Here is a 23,099-nt window from a genome sequence, read left to right as displayed (position 1 = left end):
CTCCTTTTTGTAGTATTATGGTTATGATAAATTCTGATTTCTTATAAAACTTATGAATTTATTATGATTTTTAATACTAAATTTATAATAAATTATGATTTAGTATAAAATTTAATAAATTTATTCTGTTTTTTATATTAAATGTAGAATATGATTTATTATAAAATTTAATAAACATTTTCTGATTTTAATAAATATTTTAAAAAATACTAACTAGTTAATATTTTATTACTTCAAAAATATTTTATGTTTTATATTATAAAGTAACTAATTTATTCTTTTGTTTTTATATTTTGTTAATTCTTTTTCATAAATATTTTATTTGAAATATTAAATAGAAATTATTAATGGAATAATTTATATTAATATACTATATTATATTAATATAATATACTAATATATTATATTACTAATGTACATTAGTCGACATCCTGTCAGCATTATCGACATCCTGTCGACATAATAGGAAAAACTGTCTTTTTTTTTTGGTTATTTGGACCGGTTTGGTCAACATTTCCAAAATATAGGAAATGTCGACTGAAATAATGTAATTTTTATATTACCATCCATTTTCATGTCGGTGAGCCTCGACATCGATGTTTCCTCTTCTCAAAGGGTGATTCTCTGTTTTCGGGTCCTTCTGCTAACTTTTGGAACTACAGCAATGAGAAGAGGAAATTCAAATGGTTAACAAAAAACATTGAGGTGAAGTTAAATTGGGTTAAGAGAAGTGCCAACTCCATTGCTGATGGGTTAGCTAAACAAGGGGTTTATAGGGACTCTTTGTTTTGGACTATCTTGTAACTGTTTTATTGTTTTGTTCTGTATGGTGAGATAAGAGTGTTTATCTCACTACTCTTGTACCTGTGCTTTTATCTCTATTTTTAATAAAATCTGTGAGTTATTGATCAAAAAAAATGAGGTGTATTACTGTTCACACCCAGAAATTAGATATTTGAACATAATGAATAAATTACAAAATAGCCCACAACTAGGCAGCCTAATACAAAAACATATAAAAGGACAAGAATGCCCTTACACTCTCAAAAGAGTCCAAAAGCTGCCAAGTCCAGGGGTTTTGTTCTAAAAACTGGAACCTTAGGGGATGCTGAGACATTAGTAGGTTCTAATGAAGAAGGGGAGAGAATTTAGGAATTAATAATGTTATTATTTGAACAATTGATGGAGGAGGAGGTAGGGACCAAAACTGAAAAGATAGTGGAGAGTGAAGGAGCAAAAAATCCAAAAAGCAAGAGTGAAAGAAAGGGCCTCAAAAAAGAGATAGTTTTAGATCAAAAAAAATTAAATAAAATAGAGGGAGAGACACCAAAGAGGAGAAACAAAAAGTTGAGTGGGGTAGAGAGGTTCAGATGTGAAGTGGACTATAAGAAAGGGTGTACAAGGAGGAAGGAAAGGAAAGAAGGTTAATAAAAGGAAGACATTTTGGGTATTTGATTTAGGTTGTTCAGATGAAGATAATCAATTGGAATGTAAGAGGTTTCATGGAAATGAAGGATGATTAGGGGAAGTTTTCAAGAAAGAGAAGCTAGATATTGTTTTAATCCAAAAATCTAAATTGGAAGCTTTGGATAGGATGTAGGTAAGAAGTGTGTGGTCCGCAAGAGGTTTAAGTTGGGCCTATGCACAATCTTGGGGGCTTTAGGAGGAATTGTTACAATTTGGAAGGATGAGGAGATTGAGCGTACAGAAGAGATTATTGGTAATTTTACAGTTACAAATAAACTAAGGAATGGGCCTTAACCAATGTCTATGAACCAAATTCTTATAGGGAAAGGAAGGAATTGTGGGAGGAATTAGCAGCCATAAGGGGTCTTTGGGAAGGCCCTTGGTGTCTAGAGGTGATTTTAGTGTTATCAGATTTGTAAACGAAACAAATAACCCCAATCATAGGATTACTTCCAGCATGAGCAAATTTAACCTCTTTGTGGACTCCTTTGAGTTGAGAGAGCTGCCTATGCTACAAGCAAACTTCACCTAGTCAAACTTCCAAAAGGTTCCCCTGTGTTGTAAGTTGTATAGTTTCTTATTTTCTTTGGATTTTGGGGAAATAATTGGAGGGTTTGGTGATGAGGGCCCTCCCTAGGTCTACTTCAGATCATTGTCCAATTAGATGTTCCCAAGAAAGAGTAGGTGGGGGACCTTGCCCTCTTAGGTTTTAGAACATGTGGTTACTTCATCATGATTTTATTAAAAAGGTGAAAGAGTGCTGGGAAGAAAACGAGGTGGCTTTTAGGTGGAAAGGATACAGATTTTACAGAAAACTACAACCCTTGAAAGCTAGGATGAAAGCCTAGAATACAGAAGGATTTGAAAGATTAGAAGAAAAAAAGGAAAAAATTGCCACATGGATTCAAGAACTTGATGTAGGTGAAGTAGAGAGAAGATTGGGAGAGGAAGAGAGGGAAGAAAGGTGGGTTTTGAAGCAAGAATTGGAAGAAATCATTAGAAGAGAGGAGGTAAGTTGGAGACAAAAACCCATATGTAGATGGTTAAAGGAAGGAGATGGAAAAACTAAATGTTTTCACACTTTGGAAAAAGAAAGAAAAAGGAAGAATCTTGTGGAAAGGCTGGAGTGGAATGGGGAATTGCTTAAAATGGAAGAGGCTATAGCAAGAGCTTTTGTTGGTCATTTTAAAGCCATCTAATGGCATAATGGCATCCCAAGTAGAGTGAGAGAAAACATTCTTGATTTTGATTGGAAAGTGGGAAGTAGGGAGTTGTTGGATACCTTAAAGAGAAACTTTGAGGCCTAAGAAATAAAGGATGCAGTTTTCCCGATGGAAAGATCTAAAGCACCAGCCCAAATGGTTTCATAGTGAAATTTTACCAAGATTGTTGGGATATCATAGGTGGCAATCTGGTGGAGACTTTTTTGGAGTTCTTTGAGAGAGGCAAAATCAAATTAGGTGCAAATGCTACCTTCATAGACTTGGTTCCTAAGAAAGTGAATGCAATTCAGCCTAAGGACTTTAGGCCCATTAGTTTAATTGGGAGCATGTATAAGGTTATTTATAAGGTTTTAGCCTTGAGAATCAAGAAAGTACTCCCCTACTAACCTCACCGAATCAAAGAGCTTTTGTGGCTGGGAAACAATTTTTTATCAAATTCTAATAGCCAATGAGTGTGTGGATTATAGAAAAAGTAAAGGAGAAAAGAGGTTCATCTAATGGATGTCTTGAGTGCCATGATTACTAGGGCAGATTTTGGGAATCTAATTAGAGGATGGAGAATGGGGAGGCAAGGAGTTGTCATCACTCACAATTTGCAGATGACGTAATTCTTTTTGTGTGAAGGGGAACTAGAGGAGATAGACAATCTGAGATCTCTAGTGACAAAATTTGATGAAGTGTCAAATTTGATAGTAAATTGGAGTAAAAGTTATGTAGCAAGTGTAAATAGGAAAACAGATGAAGTGTCCTCTTTGGCTAGAGCTCTAGGCTGAGTTAAGTAAATGGCCCCTAAAGTACTTAGGACTACCGCGGGAAATCAAAAGTCAAAGACTTTTTGGTACCTAGTATTGGAAAGATTCACAAAGAGATTAGCAAGGTGGAAGAGGAATTATATCTCTCTAGGGAGTAGAATAACATTTATCAAGTCTACATTAGCAAACTTACCAGTGCATGAGTTAAGTATCCTCTTTGGCTACAGCTCTAGGCTATGAGTTAAGTAAATGACCCCTAAAGTACTTAGGACTACCACTAGAGGGCAATCAAAAGTTAGAGACTTTTTGGTACCTAGCGTTGGAAAGATTCACAAAGAGATTGGCAAGGTGGAAGAGGAATTATATCTCTCCAGGGAGTAGAATAACATTTATCAAGTCTACATTAGCAAACTTACCAGTGTATTTCTTGTCTACCTTTACGTTGCCTATTAAGATTGACAATCAAATTGAAAAGATCATGAGAGATTTCCTCTGAGAGCTAAGTGACTCAAAAAAGGATCATTTGGTAAAGTGGGAAGTGGTGTCAAGGAAGAAAGATAAAAGGGGTCTAGGCATTGGAAACATTAGAAAAAGATATTGCTAGGAAAATGGTTGTGGAGATTCCCCGGGAGCAGGATAGCTTGTGGCATAAAGATATAGGCCTCGTTTGGCACGTCTTTTCGCACAATCTTTTGGCTATTTACAAGCCCAGCAGACCGCGATTCAGTCTTTTCCTGTTTGGCTTGTGGTAGATCTAGCCGCCAAAAGCCGACGCACAGAAAAGATGCGAGAAGCCCAAAATAGGCAATTTTTTGGAAGCCCCAAATGGAGCTTTTGCGTTCTTTTCTATTCGTCTTCACGCGGAAAGGCATGCCTTAACCAAACGGGCTTCAGGCTACTCAGATCTTAATGCAAAAACTCAATGCGTCTTTTGACTGTTAGAGCTACTAGAAGATCTTACCAAAAAGACTTGCCAAACAGCCCCATAGAAAGTATCCATGGAATGGCAGCTAATGGATGGGATGCTAGACTCAACGGGCTTCTCGGTCTTCTCCATGGAAAGGCATAATTAGAGTTCTTCTTACATTTTCTCCTTTCATCAGGTATGATGCTTGCATGGGTAACAAAATTCTCTTTTGGGAAGATATCTGGATCAGGGACACTCCCCTTTAGGGTAGATGAACTTTTCTCTTTTGGGAAGATATCTGGATCAGGGACACTCCCCTTTGGATCAATCTTATCTTGATAGTAGAATTTGGTCAAAATCCTCTTCAGGTTATTTCCCTTGCTCCTCTTTCTTGAATGCCTTTTTGCAACCAACCAACTTGCCTATCTGTTTCCCTGCTAAAGAAGTGTGGTGTGCTCCTATACCTCCTAAGATTAGGGAACCATCTATTAATCTCCTGTTATTTTGTATGGCTAGTGGAGAGATAGTGAACCATCTATAGTTTTTGTATGATTAGCGGAGAGATAGTGAACCATCTATTAATCTCCTATTCTTTTGTTACTCATATTTAGAATTGGTTTTCCTCTCTCTTTGGTTGTAAGCGCACACCTCCATTGAGTGTGGTGCACCTCTTCAACTTGAGATTCTTCAAATAACCAAAGAAAATGGGCAGGGTGATGTGGAGAAAAACAAGAGCAATTGTTGTTTGGGAAGTCTAGGAAGAGAGGAACATTAAGATCTTCCAAGGGAAAGGAAAATCAAAGGATGAATTGGTAAAAGAAATAACCATCAAGGTCTTACATTGGTTGAAAACATTAGATCTGTTCAAGGCTTTACAATAGATGACTTGTTTAGAGGATGGAGTACGGTAGCAGGCTCCTCTTCCTCATATCCTACTATTCATGAAAGCTAGTCCCCTCCTCAACAAAATAAGGAAAAACTAAATTTTGATGGCAGTTCTGTAGGCAACCCTGGTCCCTCAGGAGTTGGGGGTGTTTTCAGAGATATGGAGGGAAGAATCTTGGCCTTATTCTCTAGACCAATTGGGATGGGTGACTCACTTAGGGCATAAGTAATGGCACTACTGCAAGGACTCAGATTGACTAAATAGTTAGGTTTTCAACATTTAGAAGTGAAGGGAGATTCGAAGTTGGTAATAAGTTGGATGCAAACAAATAGCTTAGGCACTTGGTCCCTTAGACAAGTTGAAGGGAAATTTTGAACCTAACAAGGGAGATTAGAGAACAATTCAAATGGGCTAGAAGGTCAGCAAACACCTTGGTTGATGCTTTGTCAAAGTAAGGGGTTACTAGGGAAACTCTTTTTTGGGCATGTTTGTAAGTCCGTTGTGAATTAAAAGAAGGTGATAGTTATACTAATGTTCCTTAAATTTAAAGAAAGTTTTCCTATCCAAAAAAAATAAAAGTGAATTGGACAGGATCCGTTTCTAGTAGGAGACCAACAACTAGATGTTTTTTTGATAGATAATGATAATGAAAATTTTATTAAATAAAGAACTAAGTATTCATCATACAATTCCCCACAAAGAAGCACGAGGTGCAGCCTCCAAACTACATCATAAAGCTTACAATTGAGCCCAAAAGAGCTGATTCCTATGTACTCCTTGTTTAGCTAGAAGGTCTGCCAGCCCATTTGCTGATCTTCTTTCCCATTGAACTGTGACTGAAATATTTGATGTCAGCCACTTAAATCTTCTCAAAGCCCCCCTGTACGGCCAGGCTGCCATCTCTGGTTCTTTTAGCCATCCAATAACCAATTTGGAATCACCTTCAATCATTAAATGCTCCACTACCAACTCTCTTGCATATTCTGCTCCTTGTAACACAGCTTGGAGTTCTACATTTACAGAGTTCTCCCCACCCTATAGGACCAGAAAATAGAGCTACAATCTGACCCTCATCATTTCTGAAGACTCCTCCTATTCCAGATGGCCCCGGGTTGCCCAAACTACTGCCATCAAAATTTAGTTTAATGACGCCTGCATCAGGAGGCTTCCAATCCACAACCGGCTTGCTTCTGATTGCAGAACTTTTGGCTAGTTGTTCCCAATTTCTCCTTATGTCATCAAAAGTGTGGGTGGAAAACAGATCCAAGGATTTTACCCAACTTATGACCCTACATAAGATACTTTCTAACACACATGTTTGATCCCTCTCCTTGTCATTAAAGATTCTAGCATTTCGTTCCTCCCACACAGTCCACACCAAAGCAGCTCTAACACATCTCCACAAAACTCTTCCTCTTCTCTTTGGCCACCTGAAAGTTGTAGGATCAAAAAGATTGCAAATCTGCACTGATTCTGTCCACCTGCACACAAAAAGATCAAAAAGCTTTTCCCAAAGGCCTACAACAAAAGGGCAAGTGATTAGTATATGGTAGCAACTTTCCTCGTTAGCTTTGCATAGGGTGCACCAGTTAGGAGAGATACAAAGGCTAGGTCTTCTTTTTTGCAAAACATCCAAAGTGTTGATTTTCCTAAGGGAGACTTCCCAACAAAGGGCTCCAACTTTAGGAGGGACAGGTTTGGACCAAACTTCCTTGTTATGAAAAGGTTGAGGCAATGGAGAGCACAAGGAAGCAAAGAAGGAGGCACAAGAAAAGGAACCCGAAGGTAATGGCTTCCAAATACGGGAGTCTACAGAAGGAGGGTCCAAGCAAACAGAATCAATAGTTTTGAGGAGCAAAGTAGCCTAGTCAAGCTCAAAATCTCTCAAACCTCTTTTAAAACCCAGATTCCAGTTTATGCCAGAAGAAAAGGATGATGATACAAACCTTTGAATTGGCTCGTTTTTAAAACACGAGATGGAATACAAGGAGGGAAAGAGGTCCTTGAGGGCACAATCACCAATCCAAACATCCTCCCAAAACAAAACCCTATCTCCAGTACTAACATCATACCTGACCAGGTTCAAGAAAACGGAAGAATACTATGAATAGCCTTCCATGGGGATTTTAGCGTAGCACGCCAAGATACACCAGCATCCCATCCATTGTCTGCAACTCCATGCACACTCCTTACCACTTTATGCCAAAGTCTCTCCCTTTCTATATATATATAGCCCATATCGTCTATTGGGTCCAGAAACCGGACAGTCCCAATTAATTCAACACAAACACTCAAACAAGAGAAGAAGAAGAAACATAAAAACAATAAACTACACTTTGTTGTACTAAGGACATAGATTTATTATTGCTATGTTATTAGATTTTCTAAAAGAAGGTAAATATTCCATATTTAATAATTAAATTCATAGAAAATAGGCACTGATTGGGGGTCTGTAACTTGAAAGTCCAGTCCAGGCCCACAATCGTTTACTCTCCTGGCTTCTATTATTTTACGCTTTCATCCATATTCAGGAATGCACATGCTTGGTTTGGTTTCATCACAACAAGGCCACTACTGTGGAGAAGAGGCAACTAGATGTTGTACCCTCCCTAGAGGCAACTTAGTAACTTGGAAGGGTAAAAAGCAAATAGTTGTAAAAAGAAGCAGTGTTAAAATTAAGTATAGAGCCATGGCATATACCACTTGTGGACTTGTATGATTAAGGAGCCTACTTCAGGAGATTGGGTTTATAGTGGCCAGCCCCATGAAATTGTATTGTGATAACCAAGACGCAATCAATATCTCCTCTAATCCAATTTTCCATGAAAGAACCAAACATATAGAGGTTGACTATCATTTTGTTAGAGAAAGGTTCTTAATGGAGAGATTGGTATCTCACATGTGACAAGCTAAGATTATATGATATATATTCTCCAACTTGAGAGGGAGTATTAAAGGTCAACTTATTAAGGGTGTTTTAGTCTTTTTCATGATATTTTTCTTCTATGTAATTAGACTGTTGTATCCTAGCTTAAGTTAAGTGGTACTTAAGTAGGGGCATAATAGTCATTGTATTATAGTTGGAAAGTTATAAATAATAGCCAACTAGGACTAGAGGCCTATCTGATATTCATGAGAAAAAGAAAAGAAAGAAACCTCAGAAAATATAGCACGTAAGCCCCTATTTTAATTCCAGTAAAAGAAGAAAACAAAGGAGTGGAAGAAGAAAAGACTACCCTAGAAAAAGGAATGAAAAAAAAAAAAACTTAGAAAATAAAAAGGGATGGAGCCCCTATTTTTTTAGGGGTTCAGGTTTTGAAGTTTTCAAGGGTTCAAGACGATAACCACTAACTTGTGTGTTGATTGAACCCTAACAAAATAAGAAAAGAATAAAAATAAACTAGCATATGAACTATGAAAAACAAAAAAAACATTATAAACCCACAAAATGAATAATCCAATGTAACAATGTCTGTTGTAATATTTTTTTTTGACAAGAAATGTTATAAGCTCACAAATTAAAAATATAAAAATATTATATGGCACCTTGAACAGAAAGAAACAGGTGCTTGGGCAAGTTGACCCTCCATGGACACTCAGTTGCCTAGGCATCTCCTTGGCAACTATGCTCTCATTCACTCTTCTCAATGATGTTTTTCTACATTGTTAAATCACCACCCTAGCTCTTATTACCTCTCTATAAATAGGCATCTTCTTTAGGTTGTTTGACTAGCAAGTATGGTTGGAGTTTCTCGTTGCTATAAATAGGTCTGTTCTGTCTCATTTTGGAGTTATTTGTTTTGATCATCAAAGGAAACTTTTATTTGAAATTAGATTTAAGAAGTCTTATAACAATGTGTATGGAACAAGAAGTCCCACACGAATACATATTTCTGTCCCTTTTACAATGCAGCCCAAAACAATTGTTGCCTCAAAGCCCCTTGTTTAGCAAGATAATCAATTAGCCCATCTGCACTCCTTCTAACCCATTTGAATTCTGCTCTATCTCCCTTGCAACCTTTTCCACTTCCCTTATCACTTGTTTGAAGGTCCACGGAGTAGTTCTATTGTTATTAGCCCAAGAGATGATCACCTTGGAATCCCCTTCAACCTCAATTTGCCTCATTCCTAGTTGATTGGCTATTTTCAATCCTTGTAGCAATGTCATTACCTCAGCTTTTAGAGAGTTGCCCATTCCAATAGGTCCAGAGAATAACGTTAATATCCCCCTTCAGAATTTCTGATTACTCCCCCGATACCTGACAATCCCGGATTCCCAAATGAACTTCCATCAAAATTCAGTTTAATTCTGTTACCATTTGGAGTTTTCCATTCCAACCTTACTCTCTCTTTCACTCTTGAAGATTGTGCTACTTCTGTCCAGGATCTTATAATGTCTGTGACTGAGAACTCTTGGAATATATGCAAAGAACTTACCCAATGGGCTGCTTTAACTTTGATAGTGTCAATCACCTTCTCCGTGGTTCTACTCTTTTCTAAGAATATTCCGTTATCCCTTTCTTCCCATATCACCCAACAAATAGCTGCCTTTGTAGCTTTCCACATAACCTTCCCTCTTTTCTTTGATTGCCTCAAAAAGTCAGAGTTAAAAAGACTTGCCACATCTTGAGGGGAAACCCACCTGCAACCAAAGAGAAGACAAAAAGAATCCCAAACATGATGCACAAATGAACAAGATAAAAAAAGGTGTGTCAAGGTCTCACCACTTTCCTTACAAAGGGAGCACATGTGAGGAGAAAGGCAAGCAAAATGCCTTCTTTTCTGTAGCATATCACACGTATTAACCTTACCAAGTAAAATTTCCCAACAGAAGGCTTGAATTTTTGGGGATAGGCTTACTCCAAATTTCTTTTATAAGGAAGTCCCCAGCCGGGTTGCTAGGTGAGGCAAGGACATTAAAGAAAGAGGAACAAGAGAAGAGGCCATCTGTGGAGCCTTTCCAAATTCTGGAATCTTCCAAGGACGGGTCCAAAAGGACTTGTCCTAAAATATCCAGCAAGTTAATTAAAGATGCACATTCATTTTCCCTCAGGCCCCTTCTAAAACCCAGATTCCAATTGATCCCACTTGGGCCAGGATTACCCAAAAGACGTATTGTTTTCCCTTTTAAGTTTGACAAAGAGTATAGGTCAAGAAAAAGGTCTTTGAGTGGACTATCTCCCACCCAAAGATCTTCCCAAAAACGAACTTTATTGCCCTAGCCCACATCAAACCGAATGGAATTAAGGAAAGATGGGTAAATTTCATGGATAGCTTTCCAAGGATAACAAGAGGATACATGAGGGGCGACTTTTGCATCCCAACCATTCCCATCCAAACCATGGATACTCGCAATGACTTTGTGCCACAGTCTATCTCTCTCAAAAGGGAACCTCCACAACCATTTTCCTAGTAGAGCTGAGTTCCTAAGTGAAATATTTCCTATTCCCAAACCCCCCCCTTTATCCTTGGGCTTTCTAACTTGATCCCAATTTATCAGGTGATCCTTCCTCTCCTCTCCTGGATCACAAAGGAAATCTCTCATGTATTTAAATAACCTCCTTGCCACTCTACAGGGTATTCTAGTGTATCCATTCCTAACAGTATCCAGGAGGCTCTAAATGTTCCTGAGTGGAAAGAAGTTGTTTTTGAGGAGATAAGATCTTTGGAAAAGAATGCTACTTGGGAGAAAGTGGACCTGCCGGATGGAAAGACAGTTGTTGGTTGTAAATGGGTGTTCACTCTAAGGTACAACTCAGATGGATCCTTGGAGAGATACAAGGCTCACCTAGTAGCTAAAGGCTTTACTCAAACATATGGAGTAGACTACTCTGAGACCTTTTCTCTAGTGGTGAAGCTAAATACAGTTCGAGTACTCTTATCTGTTGCAGCTAATCTTGACTGGCCACTGAATCAGTTGGATGTGAAGAATGCCTTTTTGAATGGAGACTTGGAAGAAGAAGTATATATGGAGCCTCCACCTGGTTTCACTAAGAAGTTTGGAACTAAGGTATGCAAGCTAAAAAAATCTCTATATGGACTTAAACAGTCTCCCAGAGCCTGGTTTGAAAGATTCACAAGGTTCGTTAAAAGTCAAGGATATAGTCAAGGACAATCTGATCATACTCTTTTCACAAAAAGATCCACCAAAGACAAAGTTTTGGTTCTGATTGTCTATGTTGATGACATAATCTTGACTGGAGATGATATTGAAGAGATGAGTAGACTAAAGCAGAGCTTAGCCAAGGAATTCGAGATTAAAGACTTAGGCCAACTAAGGTACTTTCTTGGAATGGAAGTGGCAAGATCAAAAAGGGCATTGTGGTTTCACAACGAAAATATATTTTAGATCTCTTGAAAGAAACTGGAATGAGTGGATGCAAACCTTCAAACACTCCGATAGAAGTTAATACTAAACTTGGAGAAGTTAAAGATGGGGTTCCAGTAGATACAGGAAGATACCAAAGGCTGGTAGGAAGATTGATTTACTTGTCACATACACGTCCTGATATTGCCTTTGCAGTGAGTATGGTGAGTCAATTTATGCACTCCCCGTACGAAGAACATCTTGAAGTTGTGTATCCAATTCTTAAGTACCTAAAAGGCACACCAGGAAAAGGACTCTTCTTCAAGAAAAATGAGAACAGAGGGGTTGAGGTGTATACAGATGCAGACTGGGCAGGCTCGATCATTGATAGAAGGTCAACTTCGGGGTACTGCACATTTCTTTGGGGCAATTTAGTTACTTGGAGAAGCAAGAAGCAAAGTGTAGTTGCTAGAAGTAGTGTTGAGGCTGAATTCAGATCAATGGCTCAAGAAGTGTGTGAGGTTCTTTGGCTAAAGAGGGTGCTAGCAGATCTTAAGATATCAATGAGCTTTCCTATGAAACTATATTGCGATAACAAGGCAGCTATCAGCACTGCTCATAATCTGATTCTACATGACAGGACTAAACATGTTGAGATTGACAGACACTTTATAAAGGAGAAGCTTGAAGAAGGAATAATCTGCACTCCGTTTGTACCAACCATGCAGCAAGTTGTAGATGTTTTGACTAAGGGCTTGTTGAGACAGCCATTTGAACTTCAAGTTAGCAAGTTGGGCATGATAGATATCTTTGCACCAACTTGCGGGGGAGTGTCGGAAAATTAAGAAAGACAGAATTTGCGGCAAATTAAGAAAGATATGATTTAATTTGAATAAATTTAGGAAATATTAGATTTGAATAAATTTAGGAAAGTCACATCCTAGGATTAAGGGAAAGATTTAGTCAATCCCTGATTGAGAGAAATTCTAGGGGTTTTGTCTTTCCTATCTTTTCTTATTTAAGGTGTATGCTCAATATGTTTTGATCAATAAAGAAAATCTTCTTCTTTTCTCCCTCTATATTTCACAACAAAGATTTTCCTTAGTGCCCTGAAATCCCACTTTCGAACTGAGTGACTGTTCACTTGCCTTTGTTTTGCAAAAATGGTCAAGTTTCTTTGTTTCTTTGACCCTTGCCACGTCATCATCTTCAACCTCCCACAGATATCTCTCCTCCACCGATGATAGCAGCCACACCACGGATTGAGAATCTCCGACTCCCAACTTCACTGTTCTTGGAACTTCTTCCACCTTAATCCCTCTCACACCCCTTACAGCCGCACTGAGATTTGAAGTGTCCAGCTCTTCCAAGGCGCCACCACACTGGGATGCGATTTGCGTGAAAGTTTCAGAGGACCATAAATGGAACGGAAGCCCAACCACTTTCAGCCTGAAAACTTCTGTTTGGTCTACACGATTTGCACTCGATGTCCACTGGCTAACTACCATTATTCCTTCCGAAGTCTGAATAGGGAGAGCATGAACCTCCCCAACCATCCTTCCCACTTCTAACAGGGCCTTATCTGCTTGGAACAGTCGCAGGTAGAAGGACCCTTCGAAATTCAATTTCTGTTTTAGTTCCTCTGCTATCGAACCCCATTTGGCCACCTTCTTTGTTGCTGAGACAACGTATTTTTCATTCCAGCCCTTTTCCTTTCCTGAACCTATTTTTGATTGGAAGAGTTCACTATTGTTGGCCTGGGATTGCCTTGACTGTTCCATATTTCTCCACAAAAAATCCTGTAGTTCTTTCGCAACCATAATCCAACCTTCACTCTGGTTTCCACATGGGATGCATATCATCTGTTTCTTGCCTAGCCCAAACCACTCTGTAACTGTGATGAACCACCCTTTCCTATTAAACCGTTGTTCTGCTTCAAACATCTTACCATTTAATTTCATACTGTTCTTCCAATTCTGGGATCTTCTTGAAACTATGGCAACGTCCAGAAAACCTTTTAACCATACGACCACATTCAACGACACCAGATTCCTTGATTTCACTTCCTCAAACTTAAAGAGTTTTGCTTCAAGGGATGCTTCCTTTCTCCATCTACCCACTGTTTCGAACCTCTCCATCTTCATCTTCTTGCAGTCACTTTGTAAAGCTCAGGTTGGTATTGCCATTACAAGTCAATCTTTCCAACTGGACAGCAATGATATATAGATCTGATACCTTAAAGGGGTTTCACTGTTTCATTGATACTTAGTATAATGGTAAAATCTTGGGTTGGAAAGGATGAGAATGCAGTTCGAGTCTGAGGACGGCCACTTTGTTTGACAAATGCCTAAGGTTAGAACCGTACCCACTCTACCCCTCACAAGACCCCCTCATTTTGGAGTTATTTTGTCATTTCAAATGAAGTTTGACTTTCCACAATTCTTGGGGTTCATGCATTGAGGAAGAGTCCTCTTTCTATCTTTTGGTGGAAACACCATTAATATCTTTATCTCTTCATCACTTGTTTTTTATTTACTCTTTCTCTTTTTCTTTTGTCCCTTTCTCTCTTTTTGCTAGTTTTCTTTCATGTGTGATATTTCTTGAAGGTGCAAGAACATACTTCCTTCATATGGAAGCCTGGCATACCACCTTATCCAAAAGGTTGTTTCTTATACTCCAAATGCATTACAAAACAGCATGTGGCAGCACCTTTCATAGCATGCTGCTCCTCTACAGTATCAGACACACAACAGTAGCAAGGCTGTTGTGTGTCTTTTCTTCTTGCACTCCTTCCTTTTCTTTTTTCTAAGGTAGTCTTTTCTTCTTCCACTCCTTTCTTTTCTTATACTCCAAATGCATTACAAAACAGCATGTGGCAACACCTTTCATAGCATGCTGCTCCTCTACAGTATCAGACACACAACAGTAGCAAGGCTGCAACTTTGATCAAAAGTGGAGACAACCCTTATCCCTGGGGACACAGTACACCAGAACTGGAATACAGTTCCAACAAGAAATCCATTTTTTATCCAAAAAAATGCCAACAGTAGCATCCTTGACAAGCCATGATTTTTTTTTCTTTTTTGAGCAAGCTGTGAATTACAAGAACATTTTATGTTCACTAATGTGTGCATTAAATAGAGTGATTCAATGAGGAAATATGAACTGACAATTCAAAACATGTGATTATAGATAGTCAGTCCATCAAGTTTAATGGCAAAGACCATAGTTGTCAAGGCATCTAGGCAATGTTAGATGCTAATGGAGCACCTAGTTCCCTAGACAATAGAATTTTACAAAGAAAACACTACAAGTATAGGCTAGTTCCGTAGTTTTACATTCCATCAACATGTGTGTTAATTGAAAATAGCAATACTCTTTATTAATAACATCAATTTTTCTCTCATAATATAGCAAACCATTGCATCTAGAAGACAATAGTAATTTGAATCAATTAATTTTAATATTCAAAAGCAAAACTATAACATAATAAGTATTCAATAGAGGAACTGTAGGTCAAAAACTTATTAGAAACTAAAGAAGGATAATAATATAATAAAATAAATTAAGCAATTGAGTAACAAAAAGGGAAAAAGGAAAAAGGAGAAGAGCCTTTTTCTATTTAATGTAAGAGAGAGAGGGAGAAAAGAAATTGTAGAAAAAAGAAGTAACCTCTTAGTCCTTGTCTTCTTAAAATCCCTCAATTTTTTATGTTTTAATTGTAAAATTATTAAGTAAAACATAAATAACATAAACAATACATAATAGGATGTATTAACACACACAGTAATAACATGCGGTCGTAGTAATAAACTAATAATATTACAATAAGCCATCCAACCAACCAAGGGCACCACCTTTTTCATATAAGCCATGGTGTTCATTTGGATGTCTTGTTGCACCGCTTAGGCAATGCCTTAGCAACTATTCCAATGACAATGAATGGTTAACTCTAACAACAATTTCTCAATTCACCATAGGTTTGCAAAATAATTTAATGCTTCATATGGTTACAATTATTTACTGGCCTAAGAGACATCACTTCAATTGGATGAGATAAAAGGTAAAATTTCAGATGTCCTCTGCATATAACCAACAGGTATAAAGAAGGGAAGTTAAATTTGAATCTACAAACGTCTCAAGTCAGGTATCCCTTGATAGCAATATGCAATGACTTTAAAGGTTATCTGCAAAGATTGTTCACCTAGCTGTTAATAAAAATGATTGTTCAGATTGGTTACAAATTCAAGCCATCATTTCACATGAGAAAAAGATAAAACCCTATAGGCTACATTCTAGCATTAGCGTTTTTTCTGATGAGTAATAACTGATACTCTACAAGCCACATTTTACAATGTCAATACTCGTTTTTTAGAGGAATGTCAATACTCAATAAGCATATGAGAAAACAACAACTTGCATCTAAAACAAGAAAAGAGGGGGAAACCCCAAAATGGAAATCCTAAAAATAGAAAAGCAAAACAAACTCACAAAGAAGATTTTAACGTACAAGTAGAACAAACTCAATCAGAGGAATCGAACGTAGATACCTTCTTGACACTCCTGCAAAGCAATGCACCAAAACCGCCCCCTCTTTTCTATTCTCGTGAATGAAATCTAAACACACATCCAAGTAATCCAACAAATCCTCGTTCTCCGTGTCTCTCAAAGGAACCGCCATTCTTACCAGCTTCAAATCCTTTCCGGCATACTCAAGCGAGTAGAGAAGTTTCTCACGTGGCAGCGACTTCTTACAACCTTCACCAACATCCTCTTCAGAGGTCGAAGCGTTTCCAGATTCTCCAATAAAAACCTTGCGGATTTCCTTTGAAGGAATGGATAGACTGGACCGCCATTCTGTAAAGAATGAGATGGATGCCGAGCTGAGAAGTGATAGAATGTGTGTGATTTCAGTGCTCCCGTTCTGCAGAATTTCGGCAGCGTCACTGATGTTGCCGATGAACAGACGATCGCGCACCAGATACGGCATGACCGTCACCACACAAATCCCTTACCAAGCAAAAGGAAAATGAAAAGAAAATCCTCTTCCACCGAAGGATCCTTCGCTTAGGCTTTTTTCTCAATAGAATATAGAAAGTTCCTTCTCCCTTGATTGGAAAATCTAAGTGAAAGATGGCTCGTATCAAGTAATCAGAGCCCCGGCGCAAATGATTCTCCCCCGGAGTAAATATGCACACAGACTGTTTTTCCGGCGAGAAAACAAGTGTTCTGCGATAAACAAAAACATAATTCTTAAGAAAACTGATTTTTCCGGCAATTGAAGAATAAAAATCTTTTTGTACTACAGCAAGAAATCTGACAGAGAAACTGACTTTTCGGCAATCGAAGACCTTCTCTCTCTCCTTCTCACTCTGTTGGTGCTCCTCCGTATGGAGATTCTAACGAACGAGCAGCGGCTGAAAGCATGCTCGAGGTTTATTCTTCGAAGATGCGGTACACGTGGCGGAATATAAGTTATTCTTATATATAAATCGGATCGGATTCGAATCTTAATCCGGTTGTCGAATATTCAAATCCGAACTAATTTTTGAAAAGTTAAATAGATTATTAAAAGAAAAAATATAACAGTTTATATAAAAAAACAAATAAGGTAAAATACAAAAATCTTTTCTGAAGTTTCTGACAATCATAAAAATATTCTATCTAGTTTCACTTTAACAAAAACCTCCCCTGAATTTTTAAAAAATTCAACAAAAATCTCCCTTTTATCATTAACCCAAACAGAAGATAATGAAAGAGAACCAAGGAAATTTTTATTTTACTAAACAGTGCTGATTTATATAAAGAAACAGAATCAAGCAAATCTTTATTTTACTACAAAAGTACTAACACGAGTAAAACTGAAAATGGAATAGAGATCTAACAGTGAAATTAATCAATGAATGAGAGCAGAAGTTATTTGATAGATAAATCTACATGAGGAAAAAAAAAAGGTATGGAGAAAGAATAAACGAAATGAATTTGTCATTTATGCATATAAATGAAGGTCAATTAATTTGGTTATTCATTGGAGCCGGCTTCTAGTTCTAATTACGGGCAAATACAACAAACTCAGCTTTGCAAGTGAAGGAGTTTAAGAAATATCTTTTAAGTTCGGAAGACCCAAAGTTTTCTTAAAAACAAGAGATTTCTAGGAACTAGATAAGAAGAGAAGAAAGTTGCTTCTGAAATCTTAGTGGAATTGGATACTTAAGCAGCGAAATTCATGTCCGACTCATTGTGGCTGATGTGGCAAAATTTTGTATTTGGACACCTTGAACACGAGCTATTTTACAAAAAGGTAAAATGGGTATTTGGAAAAGGTTTATGCATCAGTTTAACATTCTGTCTAGGTCAATAACATAAATGAGGTTTTTGTCAAATTCTTTAAAAATTCAGGGAAGATTTTTGTTAAAATAAAACTATAAGAGAGGTTTTTATGATTGTCAAAAACATTAAGGGTGTTTTCTGTATTTTATCCATATTTTTCAGCTATTTTCATTATATATATATATATATATTTTTTATAAAAAAATTACAAAAATACAATATAAATATATTTATAAATAAGTAAATAAATAACATATATATGTTATATATTAAAATACTCGATGACAAATAGTTGAATGCAAGGCAAGACAAAGTTGTAAGGTCAAGATGTATATTCGACCTAGATCTCCTTATTGCAGTTTGGACAAATTTCTTAAAATGCCCTTATGATGTAGGAAATTGATTAAATTTACTTTTACTGTTATATAATGTCTTAAAGTAGTACTCTTAAATTCTTTAATAATTGTCTAAAACTTTTCTTGCCGTTAAGACATTAGTTTTCCGTAACATTCCGTCACATGTGACATGATGTAATTGATATATTTTTTTTAAATTCTTAAAATACCCATTTTCTAACAAATTGTCAACCACACTGTCCCGCTTCAACAACTCCTCCATCTCCGTCTGTTTCCCTCACAGACGTTATTCCTGTCACACCCATACTGTCCTGTTCGGCAGCTCCTCTCTCTCCGCCTCCATCTCCCTCACCTGCGTCATTCTGGTCAAAACCTTTTAACAGGTTAGTCCTTTTAATTATATTGCCTTCTACATTTTTTGAAAAATCAAATAAAATTCCACAATACGCTCAAGCCTGTTTTGTTCTTTGTCTTTGTGATTGAAGGGGGTTTTCTTGTGTGCCTATCAATAGGAATACGAATAGGGGATTTAGTGTTGAGTGAGCTGGTGCAGGTTTCAACCCAATGGTAAGGTTTTATGCATGAAATAGTAAAAAAAAAAAAAGGAAACTGTTGCTGCATTGGATGGATCAAGGGCAATAAGATAATTATGTTTCTGAGACAAGAGCTGGTTGATAAGTCCGAGGTCTACAATGGCCAAGGGCCTGTAGGTCATTCCTGCAGAGGAAGATAACACGTTAGAGGTCCCGGGTGGTAGTCCAAGGTGGAGACTCCGACGATAAATTAACTTGAGTGTGATAGGAAGTGGACGAGGCCTAAATTAGGATTAGGGGTGAGCATTCGGTTGTTCAGTTAAAATCGAACTGAATAAACCGAATTTTCAAAAATCGATATACCTATTTGAAAAACCGAACCAAAATTGAACAAACCGAACTGAAATTGTTTTTTTGATTACTTCGGTTGATTCAGTTAAAACTGAATTTGGTTGCTACTCTAGATCTTTCCTACACATTTGTGCAAGTGCATCTGAAATTTACACTACAAAGTTTAAGCAAAGCATTTAAAAACTAAAGAATCCAGTGGGCGGTGGCTAAAAATTTCCACAATTCAGATTCGACGGCTAACAAAAATATCAGGAAGAACTGAAGATTAAAAGGGAAAAATAGAAAAAAAAAAAAACACTTGCACTTAGAAATTCAAATTGCTAAGAAGAAAACAGGGAGGGGACTAAAATGAACTGAAAAACTAAAGACTAAAGAAGACTTGCCGGACTCTATCACTTGTGGCTGCCTACCGGAAAAATTAGTTTGTTGGATGTTGGACTTTGGAGCTAGAACTCATAGTTTGCTGCTACTTTGCTCGCACAAATGCAAAGACGCTCACCGCTGCAAGGGACTCAAGGCTTTATAGTCTTTAGAAGTTAGAGGAAGATGAAGGTCGATGGTTAAAGAATAATGGGTTTTGGCCCATGACTAATAACCTTTTGGCTTTTCACTATATTTTTATATTTATCAAGTTACCCTTAAAAGTTCAGTTTTTTGGATTTTGACCAAAGGCTAATAACCTTTGGACTTCATTATATCTGCCTGTTTACCGATTTACCCCCTAAAAGTTCGGTTTTTTCGATTAACCGAACTACTAAATGTCACAACCGAAATCGAAAACCGAAGTTTGGCAAACCAATTTTTAAAACCGAAATCAAACCGATTTTTTGAAATAATTGAATCAAAAACACCAAAACCGAATTTTTGGTATTTGATTTCAATTGTATTATGCTCACCCCTAGTTAGGATAGGTCAGACAAGGCCGCAATGGAAATAATTGAATTTCAAGTAGGAGTGTGTTTAGATCCCTCACCTTAGGGGTCACACCCTATTTATACTTGAAATCGCCTGGAGGTAGGTAAGCCTGGACAACCAGAATGCAGTCCGACCTTATGAGTGTGGCCACCCAAGGTCGCCACGTGCAACCATGTCATTGGGCCCGTGTTGCACGCCAACTTCTGCTCCACACAATGTCCCTATTGGGTTCGTGCTATACACCACCCTCTACCACGTGTGGGCACATTACTAGCTTGCCATGAGCGCCTACATCATAAACGGAGAAGAATCTCTTATAAATAGGAACCAACACCATCCCCATGCCCAATGGCTGGTGTTTGAACAACTTCCGCTTTTTCTTTACGAACAAAGCAGAACATGATATATACATTTGATTGCCAAAGCCCAAAAGGTAAAGAGGCTTTTTTCGGGCATCAAGAAGATGATATACATTGAGCAACGGAGTAGAGAGATTTTAGAAGACTGAATAACCAGCGAGTAACAGTTTGGGAAATTTTTCATCAGTTGAATTTTATTTTGAAAATTTGAAGAATAGTGGAGGATAAATCCGATATTTCATTTTTTCTATCGATTATCAAAAAACTTAAGGGTACTTTAAGACAATATGGAAATAGTAAGGGTAGAGTTATAGGGGTGTTCATGGGTCAGTTTGGGTCAGTTTGAATGAATTTCATCAACCTACCCGACCTAGTCAATTTACTTATTGACTAAATCGAAATCAATCTACCCTGAAGCAAAACAAACCCAAACATGAAGGGTTGGATTATTGGTTTAGTTGGTTTTTTATATATTTTTAAACTGAAATGTTTTTATCTAAATATCTATTTATATTTAAATTTATTTCTTTTTAGTTTTATGTAAACCCAAAATATATATTTAAATTGATTAGTTAATTTTTTGTCAATATATATATATATATATATTTATTTATTTATACAAAACTGAATTAGATATTGTACCATTGTATAATATTTGTATTGGTTTTGCATTTTTAGTTTTTATCATACATAACCAATTTTTTTTCAAAGTTCAAACAAAACACAAATAAAATATATTAACATTTAACGTATAGGGTTGGGATTAATTAGTAATTATTTAGACATACAGGATCAGTTCGGTTCAATTACATGAAAACCGAAACAAAACCGAGTTGTTGGTTTATTTTCTCACACAAACCGAAACCGATCGGTGGTTTTGTAAAACCGACCAACTCGGGTTTGGTCGGTTTGACATTTAATGTGAACACCCCTAGTCAATTTCCTAAACCATAAGGGTACTTTAAGAAATTTGCTCTTATGGTTACGTTTGGAAATGATGCGAATAAGTGTAAATGCAAATATGTAGAGTGTAAAACGGTTCAAATAAATTGCAAAATTGGGTTAGTTTTGCACTGATAAATTTACCAACACAGGCAAAAACACAAAAGTGAACGAGAGTGCAAATTTACCCTGAACCGGGATTTACACTCCATTTGCATCATTTTCAAACGCAGCCTATGGTTTTCACTTTTCATCATAACAAAGGCTCTGCAACATGTATCATGCCTTGATCTACATCGTACTAGGATTGTCACAGTCCTTCATTGTGCTTGAACCCTAGGAATGTGTATTACGATTCTACAACAGCTTCATGTTGTTCATCACATACGCGAGTTGACACCCAAACATTCTCAAGTTAAAACTTCCCCTAGCATAGACACCTGAGAACCCAGAAGGGGCAATAACAACACTCGTGCTCACATGTTCATGTCGGTAAAGAGAAGGAACTTAAGAACCAAGGATGGACATTTGGTGAAACCCTAACTAGTCCATATATTTTAGATGTAACAACTTTCTCTGGGAAAGTTTTATCTCTTTTGGGAAAATCTATAAATAAGGGATCTCTGAAGGATCCCTACATGCGTCCATAGCTCATCAACGTGTAAGCTTAACTTTTCTACAACTTGAGGATCCTGCTCTTTTGGCCTTGGACTTTTATCTCAAATATATGAGAAACCTCCTCCTACAAAATTTCTCTCTCTTTCTCTCAACTGCCATGAAACCTCCCTTGCAAAACCATCTATCATCTTTCAAGTAGATTTCTATAATGTTAGAGCAAAATAAGAAGTACAGAAAGTAACATATATTTAAAGACTTCATTTGCCCAGTCTGTAGCACGAAAAAAATCAAGTAACATATATTTAAAAGGTATCCGGAAATTCATTCCGATTCGAATCGAATAAATAACCCAATTTAAATTTATTTTTCATACCGATTATTTAATCGGATCGAATTCGAATTTTACTTGATTCGATCAGATATATATCCAAACTGATTGTAATTATATATTATATAAGTTTATTTGATAACTCTATTGTATTTATGTTTCCTTAATAGTTTAAGGGTATAAAGGTAAAACCATTTTACCCTACACACATTTCAACTCTAAACCCAAGACCGAAAGTCGCTACAATGGCAACGGGAATTGAGAAATCTTGCCGCTACAACATTCATTCACAAAGTTTAGTGCTAATATCTTTGCACAGGCAAAATGGTGAACGAATAAGTTGAAGAAACCTATGTTGTTGCAACATTCTTTATAAAGTTCAATATTATTAGCAGCTTTCCAATAAAGATCGATGTCCACATTGATGTCATTTTTCTCTAAGATGTGATTGTTGTCGATGACTTGTTATGGACGACAAGGAGCATTAGAGGCAATGGCAGATCAACCAATCAACTAAGGTCAGATTCCAACTTGTTCTTTTTGCTTTCTCTTCTATAAATTTTCTAGTGTTTGTAACTTTTTTGATTTCTTCTTTTGCTTAATCTTTACTATGGGAATGGTTGCTGAGTTTAGGTTCAGATTTGTCAAAATTGTAGCTACCATATTTTGATTCTAAGTAATATTTTTGTATTTTAATTCACAAACAGAAATAGGTAGCTTGTTTTTTGGGTTTGGAACGGCAAGATTTTGCTTCAAGTTCTCATCTTTCATTTATCCCCAATTTTTTTATGTTTAATAGAATTTGAATTTTCTGTTTTTTGCCAA

General features: G+C 37.0%; 1 protein-coding gene across 2 annotated transcripts in view; it reads right to left on the bottom strand.

The window, feature by feature from the left end:
- The window catches only part of LOC104589528 (uncharacterized), an 83,840-nt gene extending 66,842 nt beyond the window's left edge, over positions 1-16,998 (bottom strand). For both annotated transcript variants that reach the window (XR_016082467.1, XM_010247875.3), the window contains exons 1-2: positions 16,876-16,998; positions 16,093-16,771 (exon numbers count right to left, since the gene is read on the bottom strand). Coding sequence is in view for 1 of the 2 variants with exons in the window: in XM_010247875.3 (XP_010246177.1) it covers positions 16,093-16,532 (440 nt within the window). In the remaining variant the exon portion in view is untranslated. The remainder of the gene's footprint in view (positions 1-16,092; positions 16,772-16,875) is intronic.
- Between the last annotated feature and the right edge of the window lie 6,101 nt (positions 16,999-23,099).

This window comes from Nelumbo nucifera, chromosome 2, assembly GCF_055504915.1.
Source record: "Nelumbo nucifera cultivar China Antique chromosome 2, China Antique-T2T, whole genome shotgun sequence".
In the NCBI taxonomy this organism is placed as follows: domain Eukaryota; kingdom Viridiplantae; phylum Streptophyta; class Magnoliopsida; order Proteales; family Nelumbonaceae; genus Nelumbo; species Nelumbo nucifera.
Note: the sequence above shows the minus strand (reverse complement) of the source record. Positions and strands in the feature narration are given on the sequence as shown.